Source organism: Rhagoletis zephyria, unplaced genomic scaffold (genome assembly GCF_001687245.7).
Source record: "Rhagoletis zephyria isolate East Lansing unplaced genomic scaffold, Rhagoletis_zephyria_1.1 Rzeph_scaffold_02541, whole genome shotgun sequence".
NCBI classification, from domain to species: Eukaryota; Metazoa; Arthropoda; class Insecta; order Diptera; family Tephritidae; genus Rhagoletis; species Rhagoletis zephyria.
This window is the reverse complement of record NW_016159625.1, coordinates 18425-41245: the sequence shown is the minus strand read 5'-3', so window position 1 is coordinate 41245 and position 22821 is coordinate 18425. Positions and strand designations below refer to the sequence as shown.

The following is a 22821-nucleotide window of genomic DNA, read 5'->3' as shown; positions in this document are numbered from 1 at the left end:
ATTTCAGTACTTTCCATGACATGGTTAATATTACTTCGCTTTCGAACTCTCTACTGTGCCGCTTCTTACATGGAACTTTGAATTTTCTTCTTTGCGACAATAAAAATGTATTATTCTTAAAAAAACGGCGCTATCAATTTTTTAGCCATACTTTATACAAAACCATTCATTCACGTTACCTTAGCGCTTAAGCAATTTAAGTGTAAGTATGTTTGTATATTCATATAGTGAATACGTAAAACTGAAAATTTAATTAGATATTTGAAATCAGTAAAACATTTAAATGATATTGTAATAGTAAGTAATTATAGAATAGTTCATCGTTTTCTGCAGGAGTTGTAGTTTGTGATTATGCATATGAAATAGACATAAGTTTTCAGATTAAATTAAAGTCAAATGAAGAAATAATGGCTTAAAAGCAATTAATCCCATCACGTGTTTCACACATCGAATTCACTTAAGAGCTTCCAAATGCGACTTTTAAGCTGTAATGAAACAATGAAACCAAATTATTTAAATCAGCCTCCAGCAAAGTTTTCTTTATCGTAATAACCAGAAACTTTTGCAAAAGCCAAGCTTGATTTTTCGCCGCTGAAACACTTGCCAATCTTTGCGCAAATGCTTGATTCATCGGTTTCGCCACTTTGAGCCAGATTCAAAATGCTCTGACCATAAGTACGGATCATGCGATTGCACTGTAATACAAAGCAAAATGTAAACAATAGCGTTAACAAAATTAATACTACATATTTAACAGTAGAGAACATACAATATCGTAATATTTGGCATCAAGCGCTTGACAACCCTCCAATAGCATATAATACTCTGTAATGGACCCGTGATCCAAATGTTGCTTGAAGTACGGCAGCAGAGCAGAGGTGGCGCCATGGCAAACACCGCATTCAATGACCTCATCTTTTAGAGAGTAGAGAGAGTGAATATGTGAGTGCCAATTATGGTTAAAAAAAATTTATGCTCCAATTACTTACCGCTAACAACGTCCAGTCCACCGAAACACAATTGCATTTGTTGGCACATCACTTTGGGTGGTACAGTGCCAATCAACGATAAAATCGTATTTATATATTCATCGATGAACTTGTTACAGCTTTTAGTAACCGTTCTAGGCATGATTTTGCAAATGTTCTCAACTGTGTGCTTGATTTCCTCCTGTGTTGAAGCATTCCGCAATTCGGCTTCCAATTTAGTCATCACAAATTCACACAGTACGCATGTTGGTGGTTCTTTCACTATATCATCCATACCGACGAAACGATCGTTGTGTTGCGAAATTTGTTGATCGGGTAATACAACAACATCATACTTCAAAGCCTCATCGATATCCACTGGAAATAATGTAAAGCACGTTTTAATTGCATTTGCATTTGCTAAAAAAACGAGTTACTACTTACAATCCTCTTGTTCGCTCCAAATGCATAGACCTATCTCACGGCAAATCATTTTCGGGGCCATTTCCTTGACTAGCAAGTCGGCAATTTTATCTCCATACTTGGCTACATATTTATGACATTTTTCGCGTACATTTAATCGAAGTTTGTCACAAGAGTGATCCAAAGCCTTTTTAATTTCTTGCTGGAAAGGAAAACTTGTTACATCAGAGATTGATCTATTACCTATTGCTTGAAAAATTCATACATTCATACAACCCGGATTCTTATATACCGCTCACTTGCTGGAAGAACGATGAATGTCCAAATGATCGACAACACTTCTTTCATGCTGTGGAACAAATTCATAATGACGCCACACTTTTCCACTTGGTTTTGCAATTATAATAAGAAAATAATCAATCTTTTCCCCAAGTGCAGGTTTTTGAGTTAACCAGTCTTCCAGCAAATGAGCAATTCGTGCCCGTACAAAACTTCGCCAAAAAATATTACGTATCAACTTAATAAAAACTGTACCTTGCTAGTCCGTTTTCCAATTTTCTTCTCTGCAATTTTGATGAACTCCTCGCATAATAAACAGTTAGGTGGTTCAATGCGTCCAAATGCAATATCCACGGAATCATTGCTATCGATTTCGTTTATACCTAATTGAAAGATAAAGCAACCCAAATTGTAAATATTTCTCTCTACATCGTAGCGTCCAATGTACCTTGTTCACGGCTTTTTTCCTCCAAACTAATGCCTAATTCATCTAACTCATCGCTGGATGTCGCGCATAGTTTTATATCGACACAAATTTCTTGTGGCTTAAAATCCGCGATCAACTTATCGACCAGTTCGTTCGAATAGGTTTCGACGAAATCAACACATTCAGTTTGTAGTTTTGGCGGCAAATGAGCGCACAAGTGATCGAGCACATTTTTGATGTTTGCCTGCAGAAAAAAATGGGAAACAAAATGAAAGGCTTGCTTAGCATGTTAGCTAACAGCATTTCATAATAGCGTGGTACCTTTGATTTGTTGTCCCCAATCTTTTGCTGGGCTTGCGCAACAGCAAACAGGCATAGTGGGCATGTGGGTTTATCGCTCTCATCGACCGGTCGAGCTGGAGTTGCCGCTACTTTTGGAGTTTCCGGCGCGAAGATCTCTACATCGTCGAAGTAATCGTGATTGGGTGGACACATTGCCATTTTTGGACAGATTTCGCGTGGATTGAGACCTTGAATGAGCAGCGCAATCACAGCATCGCCATACATATCAATGAAATTGTGGCATTCACCGCGTAGTGTGCGTCCTAAACGGCTGCAGACGTTATTTACAACTTCCTTGATTTTATCCTTATGAGAGAGAATGGAAAAATTTTATATCAGGAACTGTCAATTGGTGGCGACTATTTTTCAAATTTTGTAAATATATTAAATGAGGTTCAAGGAAAAGTTTGTTTTATTTTGAAGATATTAAATATTTTATTAAGCTACATACTGATCAAATCTGCATACCTCAGTGGTTGGAGTAGATAATTCAACTTGAATGTAATGTATCAAGTATTCGCAGAACGTGCACAATTCTCCGTTATCCACCAGTAGTCCAGGATTAGCAGCACCCATCAATGTATCAATTGGCAATGTCATAGCGTGTATCTCCTCCTGGGTAAATTTCGGTTCATTGGCCNATGTAATGTATCAAGTATTCGCAGAACGTGCACAATTCTCCGTTATCCACTAGTAGTCCAGGATTAGCAGCACCCATCAATGTATCAATTGGCAATGTCATAGCGTGTATCTCCTCCTGGGTAAATTTCGGTTCATTGGCCCCCAATTTGCGTAATGTCACCTTTATTTCAGCTGGTTCAATTGATGGTAGCAATGGTCTGATCTCACCTTTGAAAGCGTCATTATTACCTTTCGGGCAAACGCCAATCATGAAGCAAGCACCGTTCGCATCCAAATTGTTGACCAAGGCATTGTAGNATCTCACCTTTGAAAGCGTCATTATTACCTTTCGGGCAAACGCCAATCATAAAGCAAGCACCGTTCGCATCCAAATTGTTGGCCAAGGCATTGTAAATAACATCATAGTACTGTTCCACCAAACTGTTGCACTCCTCGCGGAATCCTTTGGTTTGATTACACAAACCATTCAACACCTGCTTAAATTCAGTTTCAGTTGTGTTGGCAATCAAAACGTCACGTAAATGTTGCACTAATTGTTCGCACAACTTGCATGGAATATCATCGCCCAAGGTCGATGCGAGTGCAACAGGATCCTCTGGCTCTACAGGATCGTCAGCGTGTTTATGATAATTTGCCGCACACGAACCGGACATATGGCATATGCCAGCAGCATTCAAGTGTTGTCTCATGTGATCGTAAATATCATTGAAATAAGTAAGCACAATATTGGAGCAGGCATCAGAGAACGATGACATTTCGCCACATAAGTGTAAAATGTTTTCGAGAATTTCGTCACGATCGGCTTGGTTGAACTTCTCAGTGATTAGCGAGCCCAAGTGATTGCAATTGCCGCAGGTCAGTAAGTGTTGTTGGGGAACACTTGATTTTGATTCAATTTCTTTGCTTTCCTTGGACTCAGCGGAATCCTCTTTAAGTGTACCATCCAAAGCGGCTTGGTAGTGGGACGCCATCAATTCATCGATGCGAGCATTGTTGCAAAGACCAGCAACTGAACAAACTTGCTGTTGTGGGGCAAATATGTTAAGTGGACGTTAAATTCATAATAGTTTTTGTTTTAACATTTTATCTTACATCTGGATTCATTTGGGAAGAAAGCGCTTCAACCAATTCGGGTACAAAGTCGTCAGCTAACTTATCGCATTCCTTCCTTACGATTTTGACTGGTATGAGATTGCAAGAGCCCTCGAATACTTCCTTCAGCTCTTCCATGGTTTCATTGCTACGCAATTGGTCTCGGGCCTGTGTTACCATATCTTTACAGATTTTACAGATCGAATCATCATCTACGGGTACATTTTGTGTTTCCCACACAGTTTGAATGCAGTGACGGACAGCATGGCAACCTTTTGCATTTCTGTAAAATATGAAACAAGAGAACATCTGTTGAATGTCTACGGCAATGCGATATACATACATATCGATGGTCCTCTGCATTAACGACACAACTCAAGATTCGACAAAATAAAAACAGTTACTACTGCTAAGTAGGTTTTGTGTCTAATCCTTTTCCAAACCTTACTAAAGTAAGGATTGCTAAAGCAAGTCTTAAAGATTAGACATGGATTTGAGAAAGATTAGAGACATGAGGCACTTAATAGAAGGGCTTTTATATTTCGAATTTTGAATTGTTGTTATTGCACAAGACCATAGGTATATGAACATACATCGGTCATATCTATAGCACGCCATTTCAAAGTGATATTGTGTGCCACTTATGTTTATTTATTTATTTTTAAGAATTTTCAATTAAAATACAGTTCTTTCTCTAAGAAAACCCATATAAACCCAAGTTTAAAAATTTGTAGAAAACTACAAAAAAGTGCAACAAATTTTCACCTAAATTTCAAACTTTTTTCTCGGAAGTGTTTGATTTTTTCTGAATACACAATTTTATAGAGCAATAAATTTTAGTCTGATAATGTGCAAGTTTCAAGTGGCTAAAAGTTACCGTTGATTTTTTAGAATTTTTTTCGCCAAAGGTGTTGCGGTTTTCTTCCATATACAAATAAATTGAGTTTATTCATTATATGAAAGCCAATGCGACAAAAAAAAATTCTAACACTTCCGGGAAAAAAGTTTCAATTTTAGGTGAAAATTTGTTACACTTTTTTGTAGTTTTCTACAAATTGTTGAACTTGGGTATATATGCGGTTTGTCTGAGAATGAACTAAATTTTAATTGAAAATTCTTAAAAATAAATAAATAAACATAAGGGCCACACAATATAACTTGGAAATGGCGTGCTATAGATATGACCGATACTGTATGTATTAGCCCTGAAACAGCATCTTTATAGTAACATCACAAATTTGTAGGATACATTTTCTCCGGATTTTCAATCCAAACAATTTTTTAACAAAGGCTTCTTTAAATTTTAGTACGATAAAGTGTAAGTTTTAAGTAGCTAGGACTTACCGTTAATTTTTGGCAATTTTTCTTCTTTTTTTTGTCGACGGTGCTACGCATTTTTTTCATACGAAGTTAGTATGCTCGACAATTTGTTGATACTAAATTTAAATGAGCAACAAAACTGCAACGAAATTTTTTTCTAAAGGTTCTGTTTAAAAAGTTTGAAATTTTGGCGAAAATTTGCAGAATTAATTCTCATAGTTTTTGCACAAAGTCGATTTATATGGTTTTTGTTAGGAAAAGAGCTTTACTTAAAAAAAAATAATAAACATTAAATGAACAAAAGAAAAATTGCCGAACCTTGCTAAAATGTAGAATCCTAATTTATATTTCGGTCACTGTATGTGCTCCTCTATTCGAAACACAGGCATTCAGACTGGTTCATAGGCATGCCATTTTAATGAGCTTTTAAGGCGTCGAAATACCGAACCCCGTATACGGGACAAATACAGAACATTAAAAGAAACACAGAACATTTGGCGTCCCGTATAATACAGGACGGATGGTCACCGTAGGCATAGTACATGCTGATCTGACGTTGGTCGGTTCTACGTTATCCTGCTTCTGAACTCGTCTCGAGAGTTTAGTGTTGGTATCATACAGCCTCAATGATGAATTTTGCAGCGCTGGTCAAATTCATCAGACTATACATAAATGACGGTAAATTTTGGACTATGTGACTTACACTACTATGCAAACAAATATGTATTTATTTCATTTTGTTGGATTCGGTCAAATTGATACAAAATTTTTCAAATTGGAAGAGACAGGTTTTTGATAAGGGCGCATTTTTAATAATAAAAAGAACATTGAACGAATCTATCCTTGAGAAAGGCAGTCAAATGTGCCCTTTGCAGGCAATAAAATTACTTCCGCTGTGCGAGGATTTAAATGAACGAGCTTAGAACGTGCTTCAATCCAAGGAATATTCTTCTATCAACATCGTCCACGCTTCTGCGTCATATAGAAGAACGGGCATGATGAGAGACTTGTGAAGCGTAATTTTTGTTCGTCAAGAAAGGGCTCTGCTGGTCAATCGTCTGCCGAGCCCAAAGTAGCACCTTTTGGCAGAGTTATTCGCGCGGAGAGGTCCTTCCCAATTTGAACGGAGCTGAAAATTGTGCTCAACGACGCTCTATATAGCCGAATTAGTTTTGCTCGGATACCAAATTTAGACATGACGTCGTATCGGCAGCGCTTTAAAATCAACAAAAAGATGGTGTGTGTCGTTTTGCATATCTAGTGTCTGTTCCAGGATTTCGCGTGCTTTGAAAATCTCGTCAATGGTGGATTTAACAGGTCTGAAACCACACTGTTAAGGTCCAATTATTTGGTTCGTGAAGGGCGTCAGTCTTTCACGCAGTATCGTTGGGGAGATCTTGTACGCTTATTCCGCGATAATTGGCGCAAACGGCGGGACCTCCGTGGGTTGTGGGTTGGACAAAGCATACTCAGATTCCAGTTTCGGGCATGTATTCATCAGACCAAATTCGGCTTAACGAATTTGAGGAAGAGAGTACACTCTCTATGTAATACACAAATATGTGACGGGGTCTGAGAAAAGGGTATCTAGTTATTACCGACCAAAAACCCGCAATTTGGTTTATGAAGGTTTCATATAGTTTAAGGTCTTAAAAATGCAAATTGATTAGTCCCAAGTGAAAAAAAAATGTAATTGATGACACTTTTCTCAGACGCGGTGGCATACATACATATGTACATATATAAGTTTTTATCCTGTATGAGTCCGGACTAGTCAGAAACTAGTANACACTGTTAAGGTCCAATTATTTGGTTCGTGAAGGGCGTCAGTCTTTCACGCAGTATCGTTGGGGAGATCTTGTACGCTTATTCCGCGATAATTGGCGCAAACGGCGGGACCTCCGTGGGTTGTGGGTTGGACAAAGTATACTCAGATTCCAGTCTTCGGGCATGTATTCATCAGACCAAATTCGGCTTAACGAATTTGAGGAAGAGAGTACACTCTCTATGTAATACACTGATGACACTTTTCTCAGACGCGGTGGCATACATACATATGTACATATATAAGTTTTTATCCTGTATGAGTCCGGACTAGTCAGAAACTAGTCAGATTTTTTAGGGCCGTTTACTGAAGTAACCTTTAATTTTAAAGCTAACTTTATATTTAAAGGTCGGATTAAAAATAAAGCTATGTCTAAAGTTAAGCATTTCTCTTATCGTTTTTTGACGTATCTATGTTTCTTGGTTGAAAACCAATTAAAAAAAGTTAATAAAATTCACAATAGACACAATTATAAATTTTAATGCGCTTCCACTCCGCTGCGCCTGGGTTCAAGCCCTGGTCATAGCAACATCGAAAAAAAAGTTTTTTCTTAACAGCGGTCGCCCCTCGGCAGGCAATGGCAAACCTCCGAGTGTATTTCTGCCATAAAAAACAGCTTCTCATAAAAATACAATTGCCGTTCGGAGTCGGCGTAAAACTGTAGGTCCCTCCGCTTTGTGTGACAATACCAAGGCGCACGCCACAAATCGGAGAAGCTCGGCCAAACACTAACATATGTGTAAGCGCCAATCTATTATTATTTAAATATAAAGCAGATTTAAAGTTACAGGTTACTCGAAAAAACGGCCCTTAGTCCGATAATTTCTTGCAGGTAAATTCTGGTAAATGTGGTGTCAACGATCAGCTGTAGCGTGTTTGACAGCCAAATTGTAAACAAAAGAAAAGTCCACTCTACTAATGCGTGATGAAACGTTTTTTTTTTCATTTCCTTCCATTGTGTGTTGACATACAAAATAAGCACNAAACAAAAGAAAAGTCCACTCTACTAATGCGTGATGAAACGTTTTTTTTTCATTTCCTTCCATTGTGTGTTGACATACAAAATAAGCACAAATTTACAACCAAAATTTGGAGGTTATGTTGAAGTTGACAGAAGTTACCATTTTTTACTAGAAAGCGAACCCAGTGTTACTCTCTCGTTCTGAACGAATTTTTATTATTTGACAGTTTTACTAGTTTTAGTCCAAGGAATACGGAATTGGACCTATAAGTATGTACATCATAACCATGATTGCAACTGACGTAAAAAGATACTTACCATCCACTTGAGAAAAAATTTACAAATCTGGAAAATATCTACCAATAACTATTTTTAGGTATTTTAATAAAAACTATACTTTTGTTCTATTTCAATAAAAATGAAACGTTTTCATTTAGGAACTCTTTATTTTACTAATGATATGGTACTTGAGAACATATTAATGGCATCTTCTCGGTTTCCTTCAACCAAAATCGAAAGCGATGAAACTAAAGGCAGCAACGAAACTTCATAATTGAAAAAACTTTAACTGGAGTTATCATAGACAAATACAGCGACTCAAAAACCCCTTGGTGATTTTTTTTAATATTCACAATGTTTTTCAAGTAAATTTTTGTTTGTGTAAGAATATTATTCGCGCTTTAACTAAACCCATCCAAATTAACGAATCGAGCTACATGCAAATTTTGGAAAAAATCTCGAGCTTTTTATTCTGAATTTTCAAAACAGTTTCGGGTATGCAGTTTTATGATATAATAGATTGACGCTTACACATATGTTAGTGTTTGGCCGAGCTTCTCCTCCGATTTGTGGCGTGCGCCTTGATTTTGTCACACAAATGGGTGGGCGATTGTATTTTTATGAGAAGCTGTTTTTCATGGCAGAAATACACTCGGAGGTTTGCCATTGCCTGCCGGGGGCGCCCGCTGTTAAGAAAAACCTTTTTCCATATTTTTTTCTTTTGCGATGTTGCTTTGACCAGGGCTTCAACCCAGGCCCTGCGGAGTAGTAGCGCTCTGCTAACCACTACACCACAGCGGTCACAATTTTATAGCCCATGGAATTTTTGTATAACCAACAATGTGCAGCAAAAAATTCCCGTTGATTTTTTAAATCTTTTTCCGTTGGTTTTTTTTATGTTTTATTTAATAATTGCCATTCATATGAACTGGCGTTGATTTTTACATTTTTTTGCGAACAATCAGTGTACTTTTATTTAAAGAATCATTTAAAATATTTATGCAATCAGAAGCTCCTCAGGATTCCAGTAAAATGAGTTTTGAATGGAGCACGATATGTTCGCCTATTATCATATACATACTACATATCGTCCCCTAAGTGGAAGATCGACCACCTATCGCGGCAGCCCTATCTCAGAAAACTTTTTAAGAACGCTTCACAATTTGATTGAAGAAGGGCGTTATTCAGGCGCTATTTCAGAATTTTATTGAAAAACATCCGATCTCAGAATTTGGTTGATGAACGACCTATCACAGAATTCGGTTCAAAAATGCCCTATCTCAGTTGAAAATACATTGAAAATGTGCCGAGATAGGGCGTTTTTGAATCGGCAGCTGAGATAGGGCGTTCTGTTTTGGCTATTTTTCCATAGTTTATTTAATGTTTGTTATTTATTTTATGAAAGTAAAGCTCCTTTCCTAACAAAAACCATATAATACCAAATTTCCAACTTTGTGCAAAAAACTATAAAAATTAATTCTGCAAGGTTTCGCCAAAATTTCAAACTTTTTGTACCTCATTGAAATTGTATGAAAAAATGCGTACNATACCAAATTTCCAACTTTGTGCAAAAAACTATAAAAATTAATTCTGCAAAGTTTCGCCAAAATTTCAAACTTTTTGTACCTCATTGAAATTGTATGAAAAAATGCGTAACACCGTCAACAAAAAAATACAAAAATTGTTGGTAAGCCCAAGCAACTTAAAATTGCACTTTATTATACTAAAATTTATCGAATTTTTTTAACAAATTTTACGGGGTAAAAATCTCGAGAAAATTATCATTGAAGAAGGCTTCAAGATCTGTAAGCTGTTGTGGAACAAATTTGCAAAATTATTTTTGTCCCTTATTCGGCTCTCATAAATATGGTCACTGTACGTATAATACACATACATATCGTCGTTTAAAGTACAAAACCGCGTATCAACAAAATGCAAAACCGCGTATCAAGATAATGCAAAACCGCGTATGTGAGGTTGCATAAATTATTTTCTAGAGAGTAAAAACACTCATATTTCAAAATGGTCTTTTTTATAAAGCAATCTCATTTCCGGCTAGTATATTTCAGGACGAATGGATAAGGATTGAGCCAAGAGCTTGTGTGAGCACATCCAATTTTTGGCAGCAAATGTCAGTTACGCGGTTTTGCAGAATGACGATACGCGGTTTTGTACTTTAAACGACGATATACTTTTAGATTGATATGTTTTTTTTTGAAAAGATGGCCAGCCTAATTAAAGATATTTTCAAACTAAAGCTTTCATACATTTTTTCGATTCACACCCATATCTAAATATGTCATAAAACTTGTGTAAACGTTAACTAAATTCGACTTTTCAAAAAGGTAAGTCCTTTTCAAAAGTTATTTCAAACTAAAATCTTCTTAAATCATAATAAAAGCTTCTTAATCAACAGCAGATCAACTAATTTGAATTTGATTGTTCAAACAGGTCGCAACCCTCCTAAATAAAGAGAGAAATAAAGAGTTCCCAAACCCATTTCGATTGATACCCATCCTTTAATAATTCATAGAACTTATTGAATAATTTGAATGTAACGTGGCAGCTCTCTTGAAAAGTATTTTCAAGCTAATCTCTAGTTAAGGCTCCTTTGTCTAGCATTGCGATACATATTTTAATTAAGTGATAAATTAAGTTGAATTTGATTTTTTAAACATGTGACAATCCCACTTAATATAGTTGAGAAATAAAGATTTTTGAAATCCCCTAAGATATCTACCCAAATTTCAATAATTCATTTAACTTATTAAATACTTTGAATTTAACTATTTAAACAGGTGGCAACCCTTTTCAATCACCCCAAAAATAGTCTTAGCGTTGAAAATAAAGATTTCTTAACGCACTTTCATTTGACACTCATATTTTCATGTTTCATATAATTTGTGTATAAGTTAACTAAATTCGACATTTCAAGCAGGTGGCAACCTTGTTCAAAATATTTTCAAACCTTATTACCTTCTTAAAGCCATTTCGTTTGGAACCCATATGGTGATACATAGATAGATACTTCCCTTACCTATTTCCCTTAATTCAAATTGAATTTATTTTTTAAACAGTATAGTAAGTTAAAAAACAAAGCTTTTCAAAAATATTTCGATTAATACCCATTTTGAATAACTGATACATGTTTTAAATAATTTGATTATAGATAAGTTTTTAAAAGGTGTACGGATCTGATGGCATTGATTATTGAAATTTTTCATTTTAATTGTTCCACAGGTGGCAACTCTGTTCGAAAAAAATAAACAGTTTGCACATTTACAGCCCAAGCGCTTTAATTTGACACTTTAATTTGCATGCAGCTGTGCATCCTTCACATAATTTTATATTCCTCGAACAGCATAATAAATCCGGTAATGGCTACATATTCAATAGCAAATAATTGAGATAGGCTAAGTTCTTAATGAAGCATTTATAATAGAATAACTGAAACACATACATACATGCATGTATGTACATATAATTACGAACACGAAGATTTTGCAATTAAACTCCCTCATCGAAGAAAACAAAATACTAATTGGCAATATCCTCCCTAAATTTAAAAGGCATTGCTCATCCCCCAAAATGTCGAATTACGGCAACTAAAGCAACATTTTTTTCTTGCTATGAAGTTTGTGTGCACAAAAAATGCATTATCAACAATTGTTCTGACTCAATGAATGTTAAATGTATCATTTGATTAATTCAACTGTCATACAAGAAGCGATGGAAATCATGGGAAATATAAATGAAATATGTATAAAGAGTCCAAATGAAGTGATCCTCAAAATTTGTTGCGTTATTTGTTACATTATTTCCGAGCGTCGATTAAATAATTTTTATTTAACATTGATAACAACAAATACATGGCAAATGTTTATCAATTATATTTAGAGCATGCAAATTGTATATATAAAAAGCATATCGTCGTTTAAAGTACAAAACCACGTACCAACAAAATGCAAAACCGCGTATCAAGATAATGCAAAAACGCATATGTGAGGTTGCATAAACTATTTTCTAGAGAGTAAAATCACTCATATGTAAGTATTTCAAAATGGTTATCTTTTTTATAAAACAATCGCATTTCTTGCTAGTATATTTCAGGATGAATGGATAAGGCTTGAGCCAAGAGCAAATCCAATTTTTGGCGAAAATGTCAGTTACGCGTTTTTGCAGAACGACGATACGGGGTTTTGTACTTTAAACGACGAGTACCATTATGCAAGCTGAGATTTACATTTATACAAAAATTGCACACACAGAAATATTGCAAAATTTTTTAATAAAAATCAAATAACATCTATGCTCAAATTAGTAATACATATGAAGGAACCAGCGATAAGAAAACCGCTTATGCAATGAGAATTTTTTTTTTAATGTTTTAAAAAAAACTGCTGAATAATCACAGCACCGAGCATACTTTAACCGCATTTTGAACTTAGTTGAAACAACGTTTTAATTTGACTGAAATACAGCACACTGAGTTTAGACTTAGTTTAAATGACAAACAGAGTTAAACTCGAACTGAAAAACTGGCCCTAAGGGTTTTGTAGCATTTACAATGGGCGTTTACAACTTTTTACACCATTGTATGCTCTGAACTTGAGCAATTCTTGTGGCTGTTTAAAATTTTAGACAGCTACAATATTTATATTTCTTCAAAATATTTTTACGACTATTTTACAATTAATCGATTAATGAAACACAAAATTTCGATACAATTAAATAGTAAATTGGACAAAAATAAGATTAATTTAATCAAATGGTTAATCCCTGCCATCCCTAGTCAGGTGCAACGTTTGTGACGGGTGGAGTCATATCCACACCTGCTAGGGTTGCCAGATTCTGAAACGGAGAAAGGAGGACATTTTGGAAAAAAAGAAGTACAAAAGATAAAAAGGGAGTACAATTTCTTTTTTTAATTTTTTGTGCAATTGATTGTTACAAATTACCATTAATTATGTACAAACAAACAGATACCTTAGAAATCTTTTTCAAAGCAATAATAATCGTTAAAAATAAATAACTAAATTCTACAAAAGAATTTCAGACTCTTGCTGAATGTGTGGTCACTTTTTTAATTTGAGCCTTATAATTAGTTTTATTTTTTTTTTTTATACCCGAACGCACTGCATCTACCTGGATACGACCATGCATACACCCATGATAAAAATATAGTAAGGTAGAACCGCTGAGAGTCACTTTTAAAATTCTTGACGTTTCCAAACAATTTAATTTTTAAATGTACTCACAAACTCACACACACATTTTCATTTTCAATCTCAAGCAACAACAATTTCGAACAATTTAAATTTTTTATTTTCACTTTTATATGATTTTAAAATGTTGGCAAACTTCAAAAAAAAAATCATGGCCGACAAACATGGTACAATAAAAACAGGTAGAAGCCAAATTGACATCAAACCTACAAAAGTCAAAGTTTTCGGGAGAGTAAAAATAAAAATGAGCGTGTGTAAGGAAAAATAAAAAAATACATTTCACTGGTTGACGTTTTTAAGTATATTTGAAGTTTATTCTTATTTATTTATTTTCTTTAGTTAAAATTTGAAAAAACGTGTATGTTGTTTTCTGTTTTTGTTTTATGAGTTGCAGTGTTGTTGGAGGGACTTTTCGGCATAAGGGTCATAGGAACAGCACTTGGCTTCAAACGTGCCTTTCCTGTACCTCCCGGTGTATTTGTGGAATCTACTTCTTTAAAATGTTTAACGCACAGCAAGGCATTTCACTGCAGCTCTGCCCACAGCTGCTTTCGCAACGTTCCTTACGCGAAGGACATTGAGGCACGTTAAAAAATTAGTGGTATCTGCCTTATATTTAACACCACATAAAACACAACGCTTCAGGTGTTGCATTTTTAACACATACACTAAGTATAAACCGCACAACACTACAAAAATTCAAATGCAAATTAAAATTTGTTATTAACGAACATTCAAAAAAAAACAACGATATGACATTTAAAGCGTAACGAAATATAGGAAATAAAATAAAATCAAGTTGAAGTTTAAAGGTTTGGTTCTCATGAGAGCAACGTCATTTTGGCTTCTACCTGTATTTATGTGCCTTGGCCGACAAATTGAGAGAACGGTTCTACCTTGCTTGTTTTTATCATGCTTACACCTTTTCACTATCACACTTAGCTCCGCATACTAAGGGCCGGTTTTTCAGTGCCAGTTTAAACTTAGAATAAGTAAACTGAGTTTAAATTGAACAGCTGGCTGTCATTTTATTGGTTGATCTTAGTTTAAACCAGCCAAATCGGGCGTTTAAACTTAGTTTAAACCACTGCCGTGCACTGAAAAACTGCCCTAAGTAGTGTTTGCCAAAACATGAATGGCCAAGTATAGGACGTAAAATAATAACTGTCGCACAGATTTTTTGAAAAGGGTTATTTATAGATTTTGGGAAAAAGTATTTTTTTGTTAACTTTGTAAATATTTTACTTTAATTTTATTAATTAGCTTTAAAATTTGAATCCTCATTTGCATTTGCCAGCTTTGGGACATGTCTTTTTCAGGTGTATTTTTTCTTAGGATTTGTATAAAAAAAGAAAGAAAAAACTGTATAGGCTTGGTTGAATGAATGGCCTCCTAGTCACCAGTTCCGAGTTGTTGTTGTTGTAGCAGCATAGAAATTCCCCAAAGGCTTTTTGGGGAGTGTTGCTGGAGTGACAGTCCTTGGCCAGATATAAATCTGGATCGTTCCGGTTACGTAGACCCGACTGTCGTGGGAGTTTATTCGATTGCTGAGTATAAGGTCTTATGTTGGACAAATGGGGGAGTATAAAGGACCCAAATGGAAGAAATTAGCCTATGGTTACAGAAGATATGTAATAAAGCAACCGACGAAGACTTGCGTGCCGCTTGCGCTTTTCTCTCAAGGTGTTTACCGCCGGTAAACGCAAATGAAGGTTAAATTTAAAAACTGATGAATAAAATTTAAGTAAAATCTGTGGAAAATTAACAATAAACTACTTTTTTAATTGCGCTTTTCTCTCAAAGTGTTTACCACTGGTAAACCAAATGAAAGTTAAAATTTAAAAACGAAGTAATGAATTTTAAGTAAAATTTGTGGATAATTAACAATAAAACACTTTCACAAAATCTATAAAAGCCCCTTTTGCTTTTCAAAAAAAAAAAAAAACTGTGCAACAGTTATTTTTTTACACCCCGTATATGATAAAATATGAATAGCTGGAAAAACGAGTACAAAAGAAATACAAAAGTAACAAGGGAGTACAATTCCAGATTTTTTTTTGTTGGAGTGCAAGGGAGTACATTGAAATAAAAAGGAGTACGTTTACTCCTAAAAGCAGTACTTTGTTGAATTGCGCCGGATACAATGTGCACAGCGAGATGGCGAGCGAGATAATGGTGGAGGCTTACCGTTTATCACGCACCACACCGTGCAGTATCGTTTTATCGAAGCTGACATCGATCGCTGGGATACCACCCTGGAATGTCAGGGTATATATATATATATATATATGAAATACGTGCGCTACTCACGAGGTGAAACCGTATGGTAGTTGACAACTTTAATGCGCACCACGATCTTTGGCACTCAAGCCTGTCAAATGATCGTAGGGGAACACATTTGGCTGAGCAGATAAGACAATTCGACATTCTGCACAATGAATAATGACGTACCCACCAGGATTATGGGCAGCTGCTGCAGCTCGCTAGACCTAACAATTGTCAGCGTATCATGTTGTTGTTGTTGTAGCGGCACTACTAAGCCCCGCCTTTTTCGGGTCTACGTTCAATCATTGTCGTCGAGCTCAACTAACGGGAGGCCCAGGAAACGAGCTGTTTCCATGGGTTCGGACCAGAGGGAGGGGTGTTAGTTGAGTCGGATTGAGCTGGCATGTAAAGAGGTGGTTGGTGTCGTGGGGGGACTCTCCACATGCCGGGCACTCATTGGGGATATTGGGGTCGAGTCTGGACAGGTAGCTGTTAAGGCGGCTACAGTATCCATCCATTCCCAAGACAGCCGGTTCTACGTACCGGAATGACTCGGGTTTTACCCGACCAAGGGCTGTTGTTTCGGCGACCTAACCCCGCATCGGGAGTGGACCACAAGCTATGTGGCTCCCTGCTGCTGAAGCCAAATGCCCAGATGGAACAGATGCAACAGGCCCAAGGTAGACCTCACTCCTCCCTCACCCCCCGTATCGCGACCAGCCTCCCAAGGCATACGAATCTCCTACAACTCAACTGCAACGGACTCCAGAGCAAGATTGAGGAGATAGTAGTCTTTATGGCTCGGCACGGCATATTGATAGCTGCGGTCCAAGAAACGAAGTTGCACAGCAACTCAACTCTATTGGGTTGCGCCGCCTACAATGTGCTCCGTAAAGATCGCGAGCGAGATAATGGTGGCGGACTAGCGTTCATCTTACACCACACAGTGCAGTATCGGCTTATCGAAGAAGACATCGACACGAGGGACACCACCCTAGAATGTCAGGGCATAGCTGTCCGGTCTGGCGATGTCGAGCACGAAATATTCAACGTTTATATACCCCCTGTCACCTGCTGTCCGGCAGGATATCACCCTGACATAGGTGCGCTATTCAGAGGTGAAAACCGAATGGTAGTAGGTGACTTCAACGCGCACCACGATCTATGGCACGCAAGCCTGGCGTAGGGGAAACCTTTTGGCTGAGCAGATAGACGATTCGACGTTCTGCACCATGAACGACGACGCCCCCACCAGGATTATGGGTAGCTGCAGCAGCTCGCTAGACCTAACAATTGTCAGCGTATCATGGCGACCTATGCTGACCTTAGCATCAAACCACAGGACCTACATATGTAAACTTCTCCAAAGCTGACTGGAAAGGCTTCGCAGATGTTACTGAAAGCCCTACCCACAGCAACCGACGCTCACGTGAGCGTAAATTCCGCAGGGTTGTTACTGCTGCTGCTGCCAGCTTCATCCCAGCAGGATGTATTTCGGATCCCTGTCCGAATTTTCCTGCTGAAGCGGCTGTCCTAGCCGATGAGCGTGAAAACCTTTGTCCGCCGATCCCGGAAATCCCCGTATCAGGGATCTCAACTCGTAGAATCGACAACTAGTGAACGTACATTAGTGGAAGAAGTGGGAAGAGCATCTGAAGACCTGCAACTTCGCCTCTGGTATGACCAACCGTGGTGACAGAGTTGAAATATCTTTTGGCGACCACGCTTCGTCGGACCCGGAGCGATGAGCGAGCTATTTTAGCTGACAGTTCATTCTGCAGCCTCCGCCGGACAAAGCCAAACGTCGAGTGATCAGAAGGCTGCACAAACTGCGAACACCAAGTGCGCCTCTTGTTTTCACCAGCGGTGGGGTAAGGGTAGCCATCGGGAAGGCGAAAGCCTCCAAAGCCATAGGACTCGACGGAATTTGCTAGTTGATGCTGAAAAATTTGTGTCCTGCGGGAGTGGACTATCTAACCAAGATCTTCAACCTGTCTATGGCCACTCTCATCATTCCAGACATTTGGAAAATTGGGAGAGTGGTTCCACTGTTTAAACCGGGGAAGCCGTGCAACAAAGAAATGTCTTATCGCCCGATAACCCTCCTTTCCCTGGTAGCAAAGGCACTAGAGGCACTTCTACTCCCGTACCACCCAAACCACCTGAACCCTTCGATGCATCCGAATGGGCTCCGCCAAGTGCACAGCACAACAGCACTTAACGCCATAATCACACAGATAACTATGTATATATAACTAGAAACAATTTTATTTAGTTTGAATTCTTACAAATAAATTATAAGATTTCCACAAAAGTTGAAATAAATTTTAGCTCTACACAGTTCGTTGTCCAACTCGGTGTTTGCTTAAGTACATTAGTATGTATGTATGCATGTATTAATATTTTCTTTGTCCCTCATTTTAAAGTAATGCTTCGCCTAACTTAATCAGTAAGCAATGTCCATTTGCAAAACTGAGTTCAATAAATGAGAAGGAGTAAACAAGAAGTGTTGAAGAACTCTTAGTGATTAAAAATGTACTGTTTCACTTCTGTGATCATATGGCATTCATACATACATAATGGGCCGTATAAAAAAACTAAGCAATTGGTTTTTCTTAAAATTGCAGACCTTTCACATAGACCCGGCTGTCGTGGAAACGAATATATACGACTGAATATATGAGGTCATACTGATTCCGCGCAAATGACAGCACAAATGAAAGCACAAAGAGTAAGAATATATTGCTAAATTAAAAAAAAAAAACAAAAAATGGTTTTGCCAGAACAATGAACCAGATATGTAACCATCTTAGTTTTTTCTTAAGATTTATTGGAAACTGTAGTGTGTAAAATGAAAACTTGTAGCATATTCAACTAGGTTCATAGGTATTACCGGTAATATCTGAGAATATTTCAGCGCCCCTCTTTAAATACAGCTATTTTGTGTTTCTGCATCGATAATAGTGTAAACGTGAGCAGTTTGGAAGCAATGAGTAAAGTTCAATAAACATTTGATACTATGAAACGCAAATCGAAAACGATCATATAAGTCGGGTACGAATGCTCCAATACTTTTACGTACGTATATAAGTACCTAAAAATATAGCATTTGTATACTGCATGTATAGAGAACTTAAGAATGTAATATGAGGAACATTTGTGCAAATATGCGATAAGTTAAACATACTTATATGTACCTATACATTTCATAATAAACAAATCCTAAAAGCAAATACAAGTGCGTATATGAAGGCATGCAAACCAACGCTTGGGTTTCTAGGTTGCTTTGTATGTACGTGTGTAGTTCTAAACTGCAAACCTCGGACAAGCCAGGCATCCGCCAGCAAATATTGAGTTAGTCATGCGATTTGAGCGATGAGTAATGAAAATGGTTATATACTTGTTGTTGCATATACACATACATGGAAAAGTACTTAAAGTGCAATACATATCAAAATGTTTTAATATTACTAATTAAGTTAAAACTTTAAAGACTACTCAGTGCAAATTTGGATTCAGACGCTTTCACAGAGGCTGTAGAATCTTCTGTATATAATTACTGATACAAAATACAAATATAAGCGAAAAATGCAAGGGTTATCAGTTGATAGCAGTTGCTCTATTTTCTACGACTAAGCGATAAAAATAAGCAAATACTTATGTACAGAATCAAAGCGACAGCCGTTCGGTCAAACTCACAACAAAGACAAAATGTAGAGAGTATCTTCGTGGCAGCGTACACTTGTACTTATGTATGTATATGAATCTATTCGCACATTTTATTTTATTTTTTATAATGCAGATATACATATGTACATAGTATAGGTACTCTATGCAAATAACAAAAAGCGAATTGAAAATCGAAATGGGTTGGAAAGAAAATGTACACCAATGCATGTCATGATAACGTATACCAAAATACAAATTCATTGTACAATGCAGCATCGCTGAGGTATACGCCGACAGCATTTCTCGAAAACCTACTCGCTTACACAGGTTCTTCAGAGAATTCTTTTGTTTTCATTCGGAAACACGCGCCCGCATGAGCAATTTTAACAATTTTTTTGCATTTGCGGACGACGCTGTACATTTTCCTCAACTTTTGGTTAATTTTGCTTATACGTCACTTTTGGATAGCATCCAGCGGCGTAGTTCGCTTGTCTACATGCAATTGTGCTTTGTTTGCTTATCTTATTTATATTTTTTCATTTCGATTATGTTACTGGCCATTGCGCTAACTTTTTGCGTCTCACGAAAAAGTTGCCAAATAAGATAGGCTAACAAACACGTACAGGTAAATGTATTTAGGAGGCGTTGAGGAGGATAACAGCTGACACATAAATAGGTACTTACGTTAGATTTTTACACCAGTAACTGGGTCCCCAAGTGCATTGTCTGGCTCCAAGCATAGGCGTTGCATTCGCAAGGAAAGCACCTGGAAATAATGGAAAATTATAGAAAATATCAGGGAGAATACGCATGCAAAATAGCAATGTATTTGTATATAGATAATGGAAATAAATATGGCTTAAAATACGCAAAACCAGAAAATATAAGACAATTTCCTACTTACCAGCCAGTAGAGCAATGACCACGCAACAAACGAAGCCGCGTTGCATTTTGTTGCAAAACGCTAAAAAACTTGGGTGTCACAATAAATTTCCTTCAACTATCAATTTCACTGGGTGGAGAACAATTGAGATACAAATTTTCCAAATTGTAATAAAATTCGACGTACACTTTTTCACAAAACCAACCTCGCACGACAAATGATAGAAGATGAATAATCGAAAAATGCAAAACATTTTGTTTTGTAGTGTCATTCGCTGAATTCATTGGAAACTGGATTCATTGGAATACAGGGTGATAAACGGCGTTTGACAACTGCTGCTGAGTGACATCTGTAGAGGAACGTGATGGGAACGTGGTTACCCAAGAATGATACATGAACCAAAAAGACAAGATCACGCGGGCTGGAGACTAGCCCGTTAGAATCGCATTTAGGAAAAAAGTTGAACGATTTTGACATTAGCCGTTTGTTTACATTTCTTCGTTGTTTACAATTTGGTGGTGGCTTTTTACTGCAATTTTCTTCATTTTCGCTTGTGACAACGTGTGTACACATAAGATAAAGAATAATTTAACACAACGGCATGATTTTTAGAAGAATTTGCATAATAAAAATGATTTTTCATGCGTTCAACAATTTCGCGGTTTTCTCCGTTCTCTTCGTTGTTTACTTCTTACAACAAAGATGGCGTCGAGATTTCGGCAGCTAGAAAATAACTTTTTTCGTTTTTTCCTTCCCGCGTGATCTTGTGTCTTTCGTTCATGAGAATGATAGAATACAAGATTGCGCCGTGCTGTGCGTTGACATTTGTGTACCACTTCATTGTATTAGTTTTTACGCAGTCTTCAACTCAAGAATCACTCACGAATTTAAACTGATTTTTCACTTATAGTTCAAATTTCTCTTTCGCTGATTTGTAAACAAAGGTTTATTTACAAGTTACCACAACTGTCAAAATCGGCAAAACCAAAGTAGCGGCAGAGAACGTTAAATACATTATTTATACAGTATTTAACGTTCTCTGGTAGCGGTTACAGGGTTTACAGGGTTGCAAGAAAAAACTACTCTAAGGGCCGGTTTCTCCATCTCTGGTTAACACTAACTCCCCGGTTAAACATTGTTATCGACGTTCTAACTCCATGCATATAACAGGGAGTCGATAAGGTCGGTAACGATTGTTTACCGGGGGATTAGTGTTAACCGGAGATAGAGAAACCGGCCCTTAGGGCCCTTAGGGCCGTTTTCACCATCTCTGGTTAACACTAATCCCCAGTTAAACATTGTTACCGGCGTTACCGACCCAATGTTATATGAATGGAGTCAGTACCGTCGGTAACGATGTTTAACTGGGGGTTAGTTTTAACCAGAAATGGTAAAAATGGCCCTTAGGGCCGGTTGTTCAATTATGTTATCGACGTTACCGACACCTTGTTATATGCATGGAGTCGAAAACGTCGATAACGATGTTAACCAATGATTAGTGTCAACCAGGTTTGAGCAACCGGCCCTAAGATTTTCAATTTCAATTATACTATTAAAATTTTTCCAGCGGTCTTTCAATGTTATTTGGGTTGAGTTTTCAAAACTAATTCAGTTTAATGAATGATATAGTTTGTGAATATCGTTTAAAACCGCTGCCGAATAATTAAAATCGGCCTGCAGTTAATCGATAATGCAGTACATTTTTTATCTTATATATGCACCGAAACTGAACGTAAATTGTAATCGCGGCTGATTTTCAGTATTAAGATGTAGGTGGCACTAAATGATAACCTAGATTCATTACAATATTTCAATGCATAAATTTAGCGAAGTTCGCATTTATTTATGGTATTCATCTAAACCGATAACTGTATTAACATTCGCTGATTGAAATCCAACTGAAAAAGTTCATTTTTAATCTTCCCACGAAATTCTATCGATAACAATTTTTGGAACCCCGTATTATTTTCCCACTGTTCAGCCAGAGCGGATAGCGTTATACAACACTGCTTGTGCACCCCTTTATCGACTTTAAAAGCAAATCGAATTGCGCTTGAAGAAATGGGAAACAAATGCCGCATAGGTGGCGCTCAAATCACATTTGTTAGTGTACTATCTCAGGTTCCAATCTAAGCAAAAAGTTTTATAAAATATTGCGAATTGCGACTGTGAAAGTGGAAAATGTATGTCGTATAGGTGGCGCTCATACCAGTTATATGCG

At 37.0% G+C, this 22821-nt stretch overlaps 1 protein-coding gene across 1 annotated transcript; it reads right to left on the bottom strand.

Moving 5' to 3' along the window:
• Positions 1 to 54: 54 nt before the first annotated feature.
• On the bottom strand, positions 55 to 20837 carry Sap-r (prosaposin). The gene is made up of 14 exons (XM_017621646.1): positions 20622 to 20837; positions 20402 to 20483; positions 4174 to 4456; positions 3386 to 4103; positions 3222 to 3288; positions 2908 to 3079; positions 2419 to 2745; positions 2119 to 2341; positions 1926 to 2053; positions 1413 to 1593; positions 990 to 1346; positions 770 to 915; positions 554 to 695; positions 55 to 485 (listed from the first exon to the last, which is right to left on the bottom strand). The coding sequence occupies exons 1-14, from the start codon at positions 20665 to 20667 to the stop codon at positions 481 to 483; spliced, it is 2877 nt and encodes a 958-aa protein (XP_017477135.1). The 5' UTR covers positions 20668 to 20837; the 3' UTR covers positions 55 to 480.
• Between the last annotated feature and the right edge of the window lie 1984 nt (positions 20838 to 22821).